This window comes from Bos indicus x Bos taurus, chromosome 1, assembly GCF_003369695.1.
Source record: "Bos indicus x Bos taurus breed Angus x Brahman F1 hybrid chromosome 1, Bos_hybrid_MaternalHap_v2.0, whole genome shotgun sequence".
In the NCBI taxonomy this organism is placed as follows: domain Eukaryota; kingdom Metazoa; phylum Chordata; class Mammalia; order Artiodactyla; family Bovidae; genus Bos; species Bos indicus x Bos taurus.
Window position 1 is genome coordinate 41782754 of NC_040076.1, and position 19492 is coordinate 41802245.

At 34.8% G+C, this 19492-nt stretch overlaps 2 protein-coding genes across 6 annotated transcripts in view; both read left to right on the forward strand.

Moving 5' to 3' along the window:
• EPHA6 (EPH receptor A6) overlaps positions 1-5298 on the forward strand; it is a 1019792-nt gene extending 1014494 nt beyond the window's left edge. For all 4 annotated transcript variants that reach the window (XM_027554351.1, XM_027554393.1, XM_027554360.1 and 1 more), the window contains 2 exons: positions 680-829; positions 2297-5298. In XM_027554351.1, the coding sequence (XP_027410152.1) occupies positions 680-829; positions 2297-2411 (265 nt within the window). In that variant the 3' untranslated portion in view covers positions 2412-5298. The remainder of the gene's footprint in view (positions 1-679; positions 830-2296) is intronic.
• A 13635-nt stretch (positions 5299-18933) lies between these two features.
• The window catches only part of ARL6 (ADP ribosylation factor like GTPase 6), a 39383-nt gene continuing 38824 nt past the window's right edge, over positions 18934-19492 (forward strand). Inside the window, exon 1 of one of the 2 annotated variants that reach the window (XM_027554907.1) lies at positions 18934-19360. The gene's annotated coding sequence lies outside the window, so the exon portion shown is untranslated. The remainder of the gene's footprint in view (positions 19361-19492) is intronic. The other variant, XM_027554821.1, reaches the window with a different exon arrangement.

A 19492-nucleotide genomic window follows, 5' to 3' on the forward strand; every position in this document is an offset into this window, starting at 1 on the left:
CATTTACTATAAGACCCATCAGTGGCAGATTCTTTTTTCTTGCTAACCCCAAATTTCATTGATTTTCTTTAGTTTTGTGTTTTATTAACGTCTGTGCTTTTGGCTGTATTACCCTGTGCTTGGATATATGTAAATCTTATTCATGAAAGTGAGCTCTGTGACAACAGAAATTACTTTTTAATAAATAATAAATTCTTGTTGAATGTTTGAGAATAAATGAGGCCTTAACCTATAAATTCACCATTAAAAAGAGAAGGGGCTCTCATAGTAAACGTGAAAAAGGCAATAGGGCATGAAATCAATGGAAGGTCAGAAAGTGTATAAGTGAATAGCCTGTGGCTAGTTAGCTTTTGGGGGGCTTTTCTTCAAATTTGAAAGCACAATTTCATACAAGAGAAAAAAGTAAAGAGATTTTAGCAAGATACAAGTTTTCTAAAGACACCTCAAGTATAATAGGTAGTAGTGGCAAAAAGTAGGAAAAGACAAAAGAAACTGACAAGCGAAACTGACCAGATAAAAGTGGCTGATTTTAATATAATGGAACATTTTTAAATCTAGTTCTATGGAGGATGAAACATTTGAAGTAAGAATATTGTAAAAATTAAAAATAAAGTTGGGTATTTTTTGCTTTAGCTGGTTTTTAAATGGTCTCCATGCTTGTTTGTTTTTTTCCTTATAGAATGCCAGACTCCCCTGGTGAAGTTCCCGAATATCCTTTGTTCGTGACAGTCGGTGACTGGCTGGATTCTATAAAGATGGGGCAATATAAGAATAACTTCATGGCAGCGGGGTTTACAACTTTTGACCTGATTTCAAGAATGAGCATTGAGTAAGTGGGGCTGGGTTTGTTACTATATTCAGCTGTCCACTTCAGTTCAGTTCAGTTCAGTCACTCAGTCATGTCTGACTCTTTGCGACCCCATGAATCGCAGCACGCCAGGTCTCCCTGTCCATCACCAACTCCTGGAGTTCACCCAAACCCATGTCCATCGAGTTGGTGATGCCATCCAGCCATCTCATCCTCTGTTGTTCCCTTCTCTTCCTGCCCCCAATCCCTCCCAGCATCAGGGTCTTTTCTAATGAGTCAACTCTTTGCATGAGGAGGCCAAAGTATTGGAGTTTCAGCCTCAGCATCAGTCCTTCCAGTGAACACCCAGGACTGGTCTCCTTTAGGATGGACTGGTTGGATCTCCTTGCAGACCAAGGGACTCTCAAGAGTCTTCTCCAACACCACAGTTCAAAAGCATCAGTTCTTCGGTGCTCAGCTTTCTTCACAGTCCAACTCTCACATCCATACATGACCACTGGAAAAACCATAGCCCTGACTAGAGGGACCTTTATTGTCCACTTAGGAGATTGTAAATTCAAATACTATTTCTATGTCAAGAATACCATAGTTAAACTACCTTTCCTGACACTAGTATGGCATTTCCACATTTTTCCTCACCATTTCTGATAATCATTCTAGTTAAAGTTGGGCCTTACACTTTTAACTATATTCCTTTGAAAGAATATATTTAATTCAAATAATTATTTAAAGATTTTAAATGCTGTCTAAAATGCATATTACCCTTGTTCACATCATAGACTTTGCATCAATATAGTTTTACCTCAGCAAATTATTTACGATTCATATACACTAAATCGATTACTATTACTTTCATCAAATATTAGAATTGTAATAATATAATATTATGTTTTCTCAGAGTTTTGTCTCTATATTACAATGGTCTGGCATTTTTCCACTTTCTCAAAGACTATCATTTCCTGAGTGCAGTGAAAATACTCAACATATGTTTAAAAGACAGATAACTAAGACTAGTAGGTTGACCATGTGAAATTGCTAGTAATAGTAATAGCAGTTTCATACTATTCAACATAATACAATGGCATTTTTTCAGATTATTGAAAGACCAAGACCATGGCAATTCAAATGGAGTTCGCATTATATTTTCTATCCTGCATGCTGACTATTTTGCTAATACTGTTAAAAATTTATATAATTACATAAAACCCCTGGGCTTGTGAAATGTCTGAACATGACATCGGTACCTGAATTCTTTGTACCTTTAAACTTGAGGTTGACCTGACACATTCTCTGGCACCAGTGTAAAGAATAAAGTGACAAATTCCTGTTGTCCATTTATATCTCTGCTTCAACACTCATTTTACCAGATATGAAATTTGTGGCAAATATGACATGTGTTCGTTTCCCTTATCTAAATGTGTCTTTCCTCTCTGCCATACTTACCAGATCTAAATGTTCATATTCTCTCTGTCTCTCACTCTCTCACAGTGATATTAGAAGAATTGGAGTCATACTCATTGGACACCAGAGACGAATAGTCAGCAGTATACAGACTTTACGTTTACACATGATGCATATACAGGAGAAGGGATTTCATGTATAAAAGTACTACAAGCACCTGTGTTTTGTGCCTCAGTATTTCTAAAATGAAAGATATCCTCTCTACTACCCTCTCTTCTGATTCTCCAAACATCACCTCATAAACTGCAGTCTCCTCTTCAGGCTACAGGCACACATACCTTTTGTTTATACTTCCAACCTGGATTTAAAAATCACTCTTCATAGCTCCTCTCTGGATAACCTGCAAATAAAACCCTGGCGCACTGCAGATTATCTCTACACGTGGTAAATAACTCAGCATGGATGTGTAACTTTGTATAACTGTATTTCAGAAGTGTTCAAGGACTTAATCCAAAGGAATTTGGGGTTAATGATGTATTTAGAGTTTGATGGTAGATGAAAAAGAAATAGTTAACCTTTCTTTCATGTTTTGTGATCAAGTATTTTCCAAACTGACATGAATAATTATTTTTTAGATAATTATATTCAACTCTATGGGTCATATTGTTACTTTATTCTACAATTCTTTACCTGTTGATACCTGATATTGATAGAATTATTTGTGGAAAAGATCAATGATTTCATGTAGTGAATTCTTTTCAAGTGTGACTATGGTGAGAAGGGAGTCATCAAGGGAGAAAGAGGGAGAAACATACTGTGCTTCTAAAACTTCTAAGTCTTGGTTTGTCTTTTTTTTTTTATTAACTTGATAGTGTCTTTCATATGTCATAGTAGGTAGTTTAGAGGCTTTCCCATCTTTTTTTTTTTTACTATCAATATGTTTCTCTACTACATTATAAAGATCACACCTGGAAAAACCAAGAGTGAGTCCATTGCTCTAGAGGCTTTAAATAGAGGGAAGCATGGAATAAATCCATGACTGTTCCCTTGGTTTATCTTCATAAATTTGCAAGAGTAATAAAGCATTGAGAAAATTAATTATTCTCAGCAGAATTGCTTTGAATAAAAGATCTAAGAGTATAGTCTTAGATAAAATGTAAAAAGATTTAATTTAAACAGAATTTTATGATAGTTACATGGTGGCCTAAGAAAATAAACACATAGAGCTAGTCTAATACTGGTACATTTTGCAAGTTTAAGAATTTTTGTTTTGTTCATGAAAATAAGTTACATGAACATGCTGAGCTGTTTTCCAAACCTTCCAAGGTACAAGTATGCCATTGCATACACCAAAGAAGGTATAAAAAGAGCATAAATAAATTGTGTGCAACCTGAATCCTTGCTACAGTAACATAAAAATATAAATACAGCTAAGGTATGTTGTTGCCACAATCTTCTGGAGGCTGCAAAAACAGGCAAATATACTTTTCATTGAACTAAGTTGAGTCAGCTTATCAAAACAGTACTGTATTATGAACACATCCAACTATAAAATCGGCTGTTCCCTGTGAAACTAAAAAATAAAAAAAAAGACTACTGTGCTAGGTGGAAGAGTAGTGAGACTGTATTAAGAGGGGAAAAAAAAAGAGCAGGTTGTCTAAAGATACTGGTTTAATATAAAAATTAGGTTTTATTTGATCTTGGAGCTAAAGGTGCCCTACCCACACTCTCAAATTCCTACCTAAATTACATTTTTTTTGGTGATAATAGTTTTCTTGCCATAAAGGAATCCCTGTTTTTCCTTATTTTAAGATTTGTGGATTGTCCCATTAGACTAGGCCCTTCCATATACTTCTTTTGCTGATTTATCTTCTGATTTTTGTCAACCACACCTAAATTTTTCTCATTTAAAAAAAAAGAGAGAGAGAGAGAGAAGGAAGAGTCTTTAAAGTATCCATTATAGTACACTGAAAAAGAAAAAAAATGGGAAATCCATCACTTTTTAAGTGCGTCAGAAATAGCTAGCAACATTTTCTAACCGTCACCTGCACAGCCACGCATCACTTGCAGGCTCTCTGTGGTTTGCTTGATATATTTACACAGATCTGGATACATTTAGAGAAAATGTAAAATTTCCATATTTACCTATCTTCAAATATATATTGAATAAGAACAGATGTAAAACAGATAAAATTTATTAATCATATATATTTATTTTTATAATGCAACAAAAACATATTTAGAAAGATAAGGAATAGAATAATTATGGTCTTCCATAGGACTCTGTCAGCAACATCTGTATACTTTGATTAAATAAATTCTATAAAGTATTGAAATGTCTATGGGGTGGGCATTCAGTGCTTGCAAGATTAAAGATCTCTGTTAAGAATTGTTTTTCTTTAAAACTCCAAAGATCCTATTCTATGTATGGTTAATTTGTGCTTTTTTTCCCCTCCCTAAACATCTTTCTGTGGTATTATAAAACTGCCTTCTCACTTTCTCTCTAACCCCAAATCCTCTTTAAAATTTACGTTTATGTTACATTTATATTTTTTAGAACTGTAAGCATGGTGATCTTTAGCATAAATTTGAACCTCATCTTGGTCAGAACAAGATATTCAAGATTAAACAGAAACATTAAAATATATATATATATTTCTTTATTGCCTACCAATCACAGATTTGAAAATTTTACCTGAAATATTTTGATATTTACTAGTGCACATATTCATTAATTAAAGCTGTTTAATATTCATAAGCATAGAATTTAATAATAGAAAATGAGTAACTCCCATAAGTCAAAACCTTCAGAAATCATCTTTAATAACTAAAATATGCATATATACTCATATACCTGCTTTATATTAAATTTCCTAGTCTATGTTATTGAGGGGCTTTTTAGATTTTGAAAACTAGTTGAAGGAACCATTACTATTTTATTTTCTATGGGGTTAGTTTCCAGTCTGTAGTCCACTCATTATCTCATAGGATAAGACATAATTGAGAAAAAAATGTAAAAACAATGCAGAGATTAAGTATATAAATCATTACACTAAAAAAGCCATCAGAAGTTGCAAAGCTCTTGGCTTAACATGAATCAAGAATTATAGCACTTTTTCACTGAATTATGACTGTTGATAAATGTTTTGAATGTCATAATAAAAAAAGATTTCTTTCACCCTGAATTACTCTTAAAATCTATCCAACTAACACCTGAACAGCTTTAAGGCCCATCTCAGCCCGTGAATGGAAAACAAATCCAAATTCAGTCCTTGAAAAGCAGTCTTTACAGAAGGTCTTCTGTAATAGGTCTTCTGATGTGATAAAGAATGAATTGCATTACCTATCTCCTAATCACAATTTTCTTAAAAATCCATTTTTATATCTTTCCTAGCAAATTTCTACTCTGTAAAGAAAGTTAAATCTTTAAGTTAAATCTTTTACTTCAAAATGTTCACCAATACTAGGTCTTATTTTTCTATTCCTTTTTTAAACATTCTTCCCCACCCCCTTGGTTCTTTTCTCTTTTTTCACCCATCTTTTTTTCTTTTCTCAGCTTCTGCCACTCCAACCCATATCCCTATCAACAAAAGAAAAGTAATACAGGAAATCCAAAAATATCTTACAGATCTCCCTAGAAGAGGCTGAAGTGGAGGAAAAACAGGAATGTTGCAAAAGTCATATTTTAATATTTTGGGTCCTACTGCGTAAATGGGAGCATTTGCACATACAGAGTGTATGAGATCTGGCTTTTCATTAACTGAAAATTAAGTGCTTTGGAAAGTTATTTCAAAACAGATGAAGATGATCCTTTTCTACTGCTTTAGCTAAGGAAATGTATTATTAATTTAAAAGAAAGTATTTTAAGAATTAGAAACTGTTATCAACTCACAGTTGGTATACATCTTTATATAATAAAGATATTAGAAGCAGATGTAATCACTTCTTTTAGTATCATCACTTCAACTTTTCCAAGCTCAAATTCCTTTAAGTAGAAAAGACTCATATTCACATTCAATCTGAAAATATTTTAATTCATTTTGTATCAGATCAGGTCAGATCAGATCAGTTGCTCAGTCGTGTCCGACTCTTTGCAACCCCATGAATCGCAGCACGCCAGGCCTCCCTGTCCATCACCAACTCCCAGAGTTCACTCAGACTCACGTCCATCGAGTCAGTGATGCCATCCAGCTATCTCATCCTCTGTCGTCCCCTTCTCCTCCTGTCCCCAATCCCTCCCAGCATCAGAGTCTTTTCCAGTGAGTCAACTCTTCGCATGAGGTGGCCAAAGTACTGGAGTTTCAGCTTTAGCATCATTCCTTCCAAAGAAATCCCGGGGCTGATCTCCTTCAGAATGGACTGGTTGGATCTCCTTGCAGTCCAAGGGACTCTCAAGAGTCTTCTCCAACACCACAGTTCAAAGCCATCAATTCTTCGGCGCTCAGCCTTCTTCACAGTCCAACTCTCACATCCATACATGACCACAGGAAAAACCATAGCCTTGACTAGACGAACCTTTGTTGGCAAAGTAATGTCTCTGCTTTTGAATATGCTATCTAGGTTGGTCATAACTTTCCTTCCAAGGAGTAAGCGTCTTTTAATTTCATGGCTGCAGTCACCATCTGCAGTGATTTTGGAGCCCCCCAAAATAAAGTCTGACACTGTTTCCACTGTTTCCCCATCTATTTCCCATGAAGTGGTGGGACCGGATGCCATGATCTTCGTTTTCTGAATGTTGAGCTTTAAGCCAACTTTTTCACTCTCCACTTTCACTTTCATCAAGAGGCTTTTGACTCCAAAAGGTAGACTGATTGTATTCTTCCATTAGAACACAGGGCACTGAAGTCATCCAATTTTTTGTTTTTATGACCAGCATTTTCAAAAGATTTTCACTTTTTATAATAATGTTCAATAAAGGCAGTGTAAACTGTAGTTCAGTTTAACAAATATCTACAAGGTGTCCCTTACATGCATAAAATTTTATGGCAAAGATGAGTTTGACTGTACTGTCCTTACCTCTAAGTATCTCTTAAGCTTAAAACTTAGAGCCTATCTGCCATGTTTGCTGTAATTTCCACATCACTTAGTTCTTTCCATAGAACAAAAATACATTAAATAAATGAAACCTTGTTTATTTGCGATTGGATTTGAGTCCCTATGAAAGGAAATATTTTGGACCTCAAATTTTTTCATAGACGCCTCCATACTTCCTCTGATAGAAGGGAGCACACTTGTTTGATTCTCTAAGACAATCTCTCTTGTTACTTATCATTTGACTCTCCTCAGGAGTCACATACCGCCTCTGTCCTGTGGCAGACTGCTCAGTTCATGTGTAGACTCACTACCTCAAAGGTGCCTCCAGTTAGAAAACATCAACCATTTTTCAAAAACAATGCTGGGGTACTCTGCTGCGCAAGCCAATTCACTGGCCCTAGGAAATGTAACAATAAGTATATGACTGCAATGGTTGCATAAAATTCTTTCCAACGTGATATATTTAACAAAGGGCTTCCCTAGTGGCTCAGCTGGTAAAGAATCTGCCTGCAATGCAGAAGACCTGGGTTTGATCCCTGGGTTGGGAAGACCCTGTGGAGAAGGGAATGGCAACCCACTCCAGTATTTTTGCCTGGGAAATTCCATGGACAGAGGAAACTGGCAGGCTGCAGTCCATGGGGTCTCAAAGATTCGGACCTGACTGAACAACTAAGCATGGCCCAGCACATTTAAGAAAGGAAAGAAATGATTACTCACAACCAGAGCTAACATATTACTAGATGAAATAAAGGAAAAGAAAAATCTTACATTTCAGAAGAGTAAATGCCCCATCTTTCTCTTACTATTCCCTTAAAAAGACAAGTATTAGGCAAGTGTTTCAAAGATTTCTTAGGATAAAATATATTTTTTGTATGTTATAAGAGGATGTGACATGATATACCTGTATCCTGAGAGAAAAGACAAAAGATCCAGAGGAAGATGCGGGTCATCAGAATGTAGTTTTAACGAAGCCTCTTTCTTCTGATTAATAATTAGAATTTCAAATTAATGATGGATTTATATAAAATGTTTAAAAAAGGACATTTATACTGGAAGACTTAGGTTATTCACTCTTAATTCAAAGGAGGTAACAAAATCCTGTTGGAATTGGCAACTTAGAAGCCAGAATTATATTACTTCACTTTTCATATAAAGTATAATTGTTGCTCTCTTTAAAATTATTTACTCAGTAATATTTTTTAAGTTGTAATGAAGTTTTTATTTAACAGTACATGTTGATTCAAAATTACTTTAAAAGTGAAACAAAAAATGAAAAGTAAGCTACAATTACTACAGGCAGCAAAGCACTACTAAAAAATAAATTTCATCTTTTAGAAAAGAAAAATAAATTTCATTTTTTAAAAACACAGTGTTGGGTTTATCTTAATAGTACCAAGTCCACTCCATTTTGTTATATTTTTGCACTTGTGCATTGAAAGCAAAGTTTCTTTCTAAACAAAATAAAGAAGGTTTTTGCTTGAATTTCCACACTGGTTTATTAGAATTACCAAATCTCTATATTCTTAAAAGAAATTTTGATTTGTTTCTTTTAAAGAGGAAAATCTCAAAGAAGAATTCGACTATCTTTTAGACCTAATTAATCCTTAAGAATACAAAAGCATTAAAAGAAAATTACCTGACAGATGAGGATGAAAGATCGCTTTTAAATGTATTATATATAAAGATGTGGTATCTACTTTCAATTAGAAAATAAAATACAAATTAACACAATTTCCTGGGAGTTGTAAATTAGAAAAGTATCAGAATTATTGAAAATTTTCTCTCAAGTAAAGCTTTGTTTTCATCCATATTTCTTCATTATTTGTAACCTTAGGCTAATCTTTAATTTGTCATGATAAACTTACTTTTGGTTAAGATAATAACTCAAACTGTAAATCAGAACAACTGAGATATGACTTTAAGGTGTTCAACAAAATAATAAAAGGAGGACAACCCTACTTCGGGATTCTTATTTAGTTAGCATCAGAATCTCCATGTCATTGGCCCTCACTGAAGAGAGAACTGTCCGTATTCCAAAATAATACATTATTATAAAGAAAACTCCAAGGACATGAGAATCTTCATTTTTTCATATATCTAAATCAAATTTTATGTTTAAGCATTATTAACTTTGTAGATAGATGTCACTGTTTTCATGAGTTAAATATGACAAGCAGTATCGATGTGAACATTTCTAAACTAGTTTTTCTACGTTTATAGATCATTGTCCTTGGAACAGTCTTAATTTACCTTTGTTCTAGAAAGACCAAATATCACTTAATTTTTTGAAATCATGATAGATGGAGTGAATAGTGCTAAATCATAAAAAAAAATAAACAATACACTTTTAAGGCTTTTACCTAACTTAGAATGTCATCTTCTTTTGCTTTTATAATAATTTAGGTCTCTCTTCCACATTTAGTAATTTGTAGAATGAAATATACGCATTTAAATAGAAATTGCTTTTCTTAAATTTTCACTTAAACACATCCTCACTCAGTCAGAGAGAAGACGGAATTAATTACCATCACTTCATTTGTCATATAAAGTATAATTGTTGCGCTCTTTAGAATTATTTACTCAGTATTATTATTAAAGTTGTAATGAAGTTTTTATTTAACTGTACATGTTTTATTTATTGCCACATTGTACTACTCAAATAAATCTGCTTAAACGTGTGGTCTTTAGAAGCTCTATGACAAAATCAATGACCACTCTTGCTAACAGACTTGTAACTTAACAAGCTATTTTTTGTCAGTGTGACTGATGTGAGCATTGTAAAAACCAATTTGTTTGAAAATCCATTGGTATTTTATCTAGAGTTACTATTGTGGTATATTCAAAAATATCTTTAAAACAGCACTGAATTTTCATGGACAATATGAAAATAAAGACTGAGGCTTTTTAAAATGTACTGCTTGGAAAATAAGGTTTAACATGCATAAATGTTCGTTATTGAAGTGTTTAATTTGCTTTAATTTGACGTTGTTCTTCCTATGCCATATATATGTATTTAAAGAAATTGTATTAATATATTTATATAATGCAAAAATCTCATTTTATTCTTACAGAAATGGAGTTTTGACATAATTTTAAGTGTTTTAGGTCTCCAAGGGAAAAAAATCAAAATGTGAAATGGGAGCATTTGTTTTTTGGAAAGGCACAATACCTGAGCATTCCTAACATGAATATGAGTGAGAGTAGATTTTAAAGATAACTATATGTGCTTTATTTATGATATATTATTAATCATTTTGTTAATCATACTTTTTCTTTAGAGTATATTATTGGAAACTTGAATAGCTTTGTACATTTTTAACAAACTATACTTAGGTTTAATTTTATATGCAGTATAAGCTTTGACAGCTTAATTTTTACTTTTGATGTAATAATTGTTAATTAACAGTCCATGTTTCCTAAAATGTTAGTTATACCTTCTATAATAACCTTAATTTTTAAAAAAATCAGAGACAGAGCATGAATTCTGAATATGAAAATGGACCAAATTCCATTAAAAACTGAGGAAAAGACAAAAAGGCAATACAAAGAGGAGTTTGTGATATACCTATTAATTATTCCCATTTTAAAAGCAAACAAAAAATTAATAGAAAACAGTGAATGAAAATTATTGTCATGTTACTCTTCCTGGTAATTTTGAAACTAAAATACCTTTTGAGGATGAGATTCTAATATAAATATGTTCACTGATAATTGTTAAAATACGTATTGCTATATACAGTTAGAAATCGTCCCCAAAATATCAAAAATTTAAATTTATGTTTATCAACAGAACAAATGATCACAATTATTAGCATTTCTATATTAATAGCTCTTTCAATTTCTAAAGAACTATTTCATATATAATTAAAGAATTTACCCTGCAAAATTGAATATCAGACTGTCAAAACACTTTATAGTTATTAATGATTCATTCCTATTAATAATGAGATTTTTCTTGTGCTTTATTAAATGTAAAACAGAATATGTAAGATGCAGGTAAAAATAACTGAGTTGAAAGGGTAGCCTTTTAGAATCAATTTATACTTTTATACAGATACATATAAATGTATAAGATAATGTGTAAAATGTAAATAAGTACTTTTTACACATAGTCTTAAATGTTTAAAAAATATGATACTTATGTATTAGTTGTACATTATATCTTATGACCTCTAACTGCTTAGATTCTTTCAAGGAGATTGCCTTCTCTTTTCGGTTATTTTAAGTATTAAAAAAAAAAAAAGAATTGCTTTGTATATTTCCATTCAATCTCTCTAATATTGATTATAATTTCCCAATTCTCAGAGAAGTTGAAGTCAAAAAACATAACATAGTGGCTAGAAGTTATTATTTTTTAAGTTCAACTCTTCTTTTATATAAATTTGGTCATATATTCCATTAAGTCTGCTTAAGAAAGCAAACACTTTTATTTTCTCATGAATGGAAATACAAAAAGAAAATCTTCCATTAGACTTTGTATATTCAAAATAGTGAGCATATATTTTTATAGTTATTTTCCACTGTTTACTTTTATTCAATTTTTTAAATTTCACTAAATGGAATACTTAAAAAAAAAAAGGTAAAACCCTTCCAGTTTTGCATCAATTGCTTATTTTCTTCAGAGCCTCCAAAAATTCCTTTAAGAAAGCAAAACATTTCCTTCCTCACCTTACAATCTTGGTCACTCTACCATTAAATGAAATAGATATCTGTAGTGTAATATAAGGAGAAGGCAATGGCAACTCACTCCAATACCCTTGCCTGGAAAATCCAATGGGCAGAGGAGCCTGGTAGGCTGCAGTCCATGGGGTCCCTAAGAGTCGGACACGACTCAGCGACTTCACTTTCACTTTTCACTTTCATTCATTGGAGAAGGAAATGGCAACCCACTCCAGTATTCTTGCCTGGAGAATCCCAGGGACAGGGGAGCCTGGTGGGCTGCCATCTGTGGGGCCACACACAGTCAGACAGGACTGAAATGACTTAGCAGCAGCAGCAGCAACAGTGTAATATAAAAAATAGCAAAAATAATGATTTGTCCAATTAGAGCTATTTATACCATGGGGAACAGATATAACAAATAAAATTAAAGTAAATCATGTCTGTTTGCTAGTCCAAAACTGTATAATTCTTAATTTTAAAAATAGTATATATACTGATGTACTTTAAATATATATTTATCCATAAGTCCATTCATTCATTAACTAACATTTATTCAACGCTATCTTGTACCAGTGTCCTATTCTAAACACAGAGGACACAAAGTGACCAAGACAAGCAAAAGCCCCTGTCTCATGGGATTGACCTAGTGGTAAAGATATACAGTGAAGAAGTACTGATAGGTGCTGTGCTGAAAATTAAATTAATATGGTTACATAGCATGACTGTGGCTTCTTCCATTAAGAGGTAAGGGAAATCTTCTCTGAATGTGGATGTGATATTTAAACCAATATCTGAAAATCATGAAGAAACAAGTCATGAAAAAATCTGGGGAAATTCCAAGTAGAAGGAACAATTTAATATGTGAGTTTGGAGTGTTTGAGGGTAGAGATAACGGTGTCCTTGGTACACAGTTTATGAGCCAAAGAGAGGTGAAAACAAGATAGAGGTCAAAGAACATTATGAGGCTACTGAAATAGTTTAAGCAAAAAATGAAAAAGAAAAACGGTAACTTTGTTAGAGTTAAAGTAGTGAAGATGGAGAGAGGCAATGGATATTGGTATTTTAAAGACAGAGCATGCTAATAGATTGGGCTGAGAGATGAAGAGAGAAAAATCAAAGATAAACTCTACATTTGGAAAAATAAGAAACATAGTCAGTGGTGGTACAAGAGAAGCAGGTTTGGAGGGAAAAAATCAGGAGTTTAGTTTTAGCCATGTAATGCCTGAGATGCCTGTTAAGTATTCAAATGGAGATATGAAGCAGACAGTTGTACATAAGAGTTCTAAGGAGCAATCAGGGCTCGACATCAAGATTTAATAGTCATCAGTATATATATGGGCTTCCCTGGTGGCTCAGATGGTAAAGCATCTGCCTGCAGTGGGAGACCTGGGTTCGATCCTTGGATTGGAAAGATCCCCTGGAGAAGGAAATGACAACCCATTCCAGTACTCTTGCCTGGAAAATTCCATGGACTGAGGAGCCTGGTAGGCTACAGTCCATGGGGTCACAAAGAGTTGGACACCGACTGAGCAACTTCACTTTCACTTTCAGTATATACGTAGTATTTAAGGTTTTTAAATCACCTAAGAAAAGCCTGTAAGATAGACAAGTAGGCCTTGACTGAGATCCAGGTGGTATCAATGTAAAAGTTAAGTGGAGAATTAGAAACCAGCAGAGGACCCTGAGGAGTGTAAGGTAAGGTAGAGAACAAAAAATCCAGTTGACCATATGGATTAAATGCTTTAAGAAGTCAAGTTTACAATAAAGAAATGGAAGTTACTAATGATTTTGACAAGGACAGTCTCTTTGAAGTAGTGAAATTAACGCCTGATTGAAGTGGATTAGAAGATACTTTAGGAAAGAAGGTGGAGTCAATAATCTATAAACAACTCTTTCAAGGAATTTTACCATAAGAAAGCAACAGAAATAGGCAGTAGCTGAGTAACTGGAAGTAGATGTAGGGTCAAGAGTAGTGTGTGTGTGTGTATGTTTAGAGAAAGAATTCATATTTATACACTAATGAGAGTGATCTGGTAGAAAGGAGGAAACTGATTATGCAAGAGAGAATTTTATTAGAAATGGCTTTGAGAGGTAGATTAGGATTCATGGCATAAGTAGGAAGGTTAGTTTTTGATATGAGGAGACACAAAGAACTAAAATGGGAGGGAAGGAAGAGTGTGTGATATGCAGATAGATTGGTAGATTTGTGATAGAAAGGTAAGTATGTTACTGTGTGAGTAGTTGCATTTTACCAAGAGGAGATAAAATTCAATATGGGGAGTGAGAAAGGAGTAAAGGCTGAAGGAGAGATGTGTTAGTAGTTCTAAAGGGGAAATGCACACACCCATTTATATACCTATATACATGCATATATAAACATAGGCAATGGGTATTTGTACATAATAGACCACAGGAAAAAGACCTATTGAATAAAATATTTTAAAGCCATTTTTACTTAATATTTTTGAGACATCTTACTTGGAAGACTTGAAACTGAATTCTGAGTTTTCCAAAGAAGCTGATAACAGAGTCCTTTTTCCATAATGTAGAAATTGAGGACTTGTCAATGTCATAGACACTTTTCATGTTTTATATTTATTACAGTAAAAGACAGAAACATCATGTAGCTATTCTAATTTAAAGTCTATAAAAATTAGTTTAATCTTAAACGATGTGTACTGTACATTCATGCAGTCAATTTTCTCAAAACACTGTTTTGAGAGGGTTTGCCACACCATCTGAATTTTTGTAAAAAAAAAAAAAAAAGATAGGCTCTAATCTTTTGGTGAAACAATACTTTTATTTTGTTGTTTTCACATAAAAACATCTATCATTTAGGAGAAACACATGGGCTATATGGTTATTTTTTCATTGTGCCCTCTCTCTGATCCTATAGCAGGAGTGATTTTTTTCATTATGCTTGCAGCTTTATTTCTGGATAGACCTGATGTGATTCAGTGTGTTGGAATTTATACGTGCATAATAATTCTTTGGATTTTATGTAAAATTAGATTGTGAATAATGGAATAAGATTATCTATTTTTTTCTCTTTTAGCATAGCCAAAAATATATATGTGTACTTACAAATATGTATTTGATTAAACACTTAATATTTAAATGGCCACGTCCAATATTAAATGGTAGATTTGATAGTTGCGGTGTATTCAAAATTTTAAGTTATAAAAATCTTTGTAACACAAATCCTAAAAAGTTTATTAAATACTAAGTAGTACATTTATATTAAATGCCTAGATAACATCTGTCTAGGTTGAGACATTTAATCCCTCATAGAGTAATATTTGACTAATGAAAAACTGCAGCTGAAAACATTTTTCCTTCCTGTAAGCATGAATGATTTTTAAAATGTATTTCTTTGTAACTTGTCATAGAGTTATCTACCATTAATTGTGGATTTAGTACTGTACCCATCTACTCGTGCAAAAAGGAGAAAAGATATGTTTGTGGGAATAAGGAAGTGCAGCACCACTGCATCATTTTTTCTCCTTGGTATTATATCACTATTTAGAGCTTCAATATATGCCTTCCACTCAGGTTCTCTTTACTGGTTGCATCACAACATGGTAGAAAGATAGACACAGTAAGAGGGAGTTAACTATAGAACTTCAATCCTACCTATTATCTACTTCACTATGACAGTGAAGTAATCCAAACTTACTTGAAGGTGGTATTGTTTTCATCTTACAAAAATCTACTGTAATATGTTTCATGTAAATTTTCATGTGCTGGCATGCTTACAAGTTATAGTGTTTTAGAATGCTCAGCTCTCAATGAGGGATTGTTTGTGGTGAGCTGCATTACATATGTCATCTATCTATTTGCTGAAAGAATATGGTGTTTAGCAAACCTATCTGCTGAGCAACATAATAAGATTTTTGTACAAAGTACAAGTTACTAATTACTGTATTTTATTTTTCTATGATTTCCTAAGAGGCATTATCAGGGTCTTACAGATGGAGTAAGCCTGTTTATTAAAATATCTATTAGCAAATAAAAGTTACAGTTCTGGTGGTTGACTTTGTGGCTTTTGTATTATTGTATTGATCATTATTTAATATAACTTACCTTTTAGTCTATTAAATCTAGATGCTCTTTAGATATATTAGTAATTTTGAAGACAAAATCACAGCTGTAATCTTTCAAAATAATATTAAGATCAAGACATAAATTCACATGTGTGTGTTAGTTGCTCAGTTGCGTCTACCCTTTGCGACACCATGGACTATATAGCCTGCCAGGCTCCTCTGACTTGGGATTTCCCAGGCAAGAATACTGGAGTGGGTTGCCATTTCCCTTCTCCAGATTATCTTCCCAACCCAGGGACTTAACCTGGGTCTCATGCATTGCAGGTGGATTCTTTACCATCTGAGCCACCAGGGAAGAAAGTCACATAAATCACTATAAATAATTAGTACATATTTTTGTAGTGATTTTATATCAGCAAAATATTTTGTGAGATTCAAATAAATTAAATGCTCATTGCATAGGTAATATTGTATACAAATTGCAGATGACCCAAAGATACAAATAATGTACAATTGTTCAAACAGCTTTAGACCACCAACATTTCATTCCAAAATCTTCCAGTATATTACAAATCATGGATTTTCTGTAGTTTTTCAAAATTCTTCGTAAGAAAAGACATTAAAAGTATCATAAATTAATCAGAATAGAGCTATATTCATATCTCACTCTTCTCTCATTTATAATTCTTCTATACAGTTCCAAAAGCCAGTATGAAATTTATCTAGTAATAGAGTACTTGAAATTTTCTTTCCTTAAACAGGTATCTTAAGTAGCCCTCATAAAATTAAATATGACTATTAAAGCTTCTCATTCTCATAATGAGGAGAGCCAAACTAACTTCTTAAATCAAGTGAAACCAATTTGTATGCTGAACTGTGAGTTTATTGTTGAGATCTGTTTGGGTTGGCAAAGCACCAAAACAGCAGATTCTACCATATGGAATATTTACTTTTTTTAAGGTTGTTAGTTTCAAAACTGGCATTTTCCAGATTATTGACTAGACTGTGGGTTTCATACCACTATTTCAACTCTAATAATAAGAAGACAACACAGCAACCACAAATATCTAAGATAACTATTTACCTAGCTAAATTTTTGTGAGAGAATTATGTACCCTAAAAATTCACTTAGCTAATTTTTCAGAAGAATTATGTCATCTGCTTAAATGGACTGAAAAGTTGGATATCCCATCTCTCCATTTTATTTCCAGTTTTCACGAAATGTTTGTACTAATCAAAAACAGAACTCAATCCAGAGGCAGAAAATATCAATTCCAAACAAGAAAATTAAGTCTGTCCACTATAGTTTCCTGAAACATAAGATTTCTGCTTAGCTCTAAGAAAAAAAAAAAAAAAAAAGGCCAAATCTGGCTGTAAGCACTTCACTTCCAACTTTTATCAAAGTGAGTTGCAAAATCCAGACACACAGAAAAATAATCAACACCTTACTGTAAAATTTAGTCAGAAGTTAAAGGACCACATTTAAAAATCTTATCCATATAATAAAAATTGCAGGACAAAAGGTGGACAGGAAATTATTTATTGAACACCTACTATGTGTCAAACATACATACTTCTGTTACCTGTTTATTCCTCAAAACCACCAAATGAACTATATAATGTTTTTGAAGGTGAGGAAGCTGAACAACAGAGCAGGGTTATTTGGCCTAAGGCCACACAATAAGGAAGAATATATTTCCATATTCCATTTTTTCCCAAAGACTTGGTCAATAAGTTCTTTTGGATATGCAGCTATAGGTTTTGGGGGTGTTGTGTTTTACTAGTTTTTGTCTTTCAACAGAGTCGCTAGCCCAGAAGCACATTTTTTTTTTTCCATTGTAAAAAATGAGTCACATTTGAAAATTTGGAAGAAAAAGCACCTCATGATCATGCAAATACAACCTTTCTCCCATTATCACTTTTATTAATATATAATTCCTTCTAGTCTCTTTTTCACTCTCTTAATCCACTTAATTGGAGAAGGAAATGGCAACCCACTCCAGTATTCCTGCCTGGAGAATCCCATGGACAGAGGAGCCTGGCAGGTTACAGAGTGGGACAACACTGAAGCGACTTAGCACGTGCGCACGCACACAATCCACTTTATAGGCCAAAATAATTGAAAAGCCAAAGAACAGGTCGGGTAGTAAACATAACACCAGGTAGTTGGAGGGGGGAAATAATCTCATATTCATGGCCAACAAAGATGAATCCGTTTGCTAAAATGAAAGTGAAAGATTCTCAGTCGTTTCCGACTCTTTGCGACCCCAATGGATCCATGGAATTCTTCAGGCCAGAATACTGGAGTGGGTAGCCTTTCCCTTCTCCAGGTATCTTCCCTACCCAGGGATCAAACCCAGGTCTCTCGCATTGCAGGTAGATTCTTTACCAGTTGAGACACAAGGGAAGTCCATTACTGTAAAACTCCAGAGCATCTTAAGAGGGTAGCTAACTTTAAGCGTTCAAGCTACTGATGCCCTTCCGGACCAGCTGCCGATTTGCTTCTGGGGATTGTAACCTAATCATAAGAGATTATGCCTCATGGAAATCTCTAGAGATCAGACAGTTTAGTAGCCCGGTTACAGGCAGACTTCCTTTGCCGAAAAATGCCTGTGAGTTTATCTCCTCTCCCTGCTCACATGAACAGTTTTGCTTCCCCAGGATTCTTGGACCTGAGGCCTCGCAGAGCCTGGAAGAGGGTGGATGCGTTAGGCAACGAGGCAATTCCCCTGCACTCCTCGCCCTAGAGCGCACAGTTGGGTCCTGCAGTTGTCGCCACCACACTGCGCCCGTGCTCCACGGAAATCCACACTCCTCTGTACCCCCGACGCAGCAGGGAGCGCTGATCCCTGAGACTGACATTCCCGAAAGGGCGGGGAGAGCGCACTGAGAGAAAAGCCCTTGGCCCACGCGGACGCCAAGCACCTCCCAGCAGGCTATGCGCGCGCCTACAACTCCCATCATGCTCCACAGCGGGGCTGCGCGGTTCCTGGCAAGGAGGCGGCAGTTCAACCCGTCACCCTGCTCACAGTTCTTTAATACTCCTCACTGTTCCTCAGGCATTTTGGGAAGCTCGTCAATCCGTTTAACAGGAGCAAGGCGGCAGACGCGCTAAGACCTCTGAGGAGGCGTGGCTCTGGACCGGAAGAACCTCCGGTTGCCGTGGGAACGCCACGCACCTAGGCGCCTGCCCAGCCGCAGACACTTGGGCTGAGGAAGAGACTACTACCCCTTTACCCAACTTGCGGAGGCGGCTTTGCTCTGGTCCAGGCATCCTTTCTGTGGAGGCCTAGAAAGAAAGGTACCCAGAACCCCCGCACCATATTCCCCTCCCCGAGACGGAGACGAGCGAGTGCGTTCATTCCTGTTCTTCAGCAGCTCCCGGGCCCACAAGACTAACCGCGAAGAGCAGGTATCTCCTCAACCCCGATGTTTGTGTCCAGAGCCGCCTGCAGTCCCCGCCCCCACCAGTTTTAGAATTGCTCCTTCATGTTTTTCACTCCGTGTAGTTGTTTCTAATGTGTGAGGACTAAAAAAAAAAAAG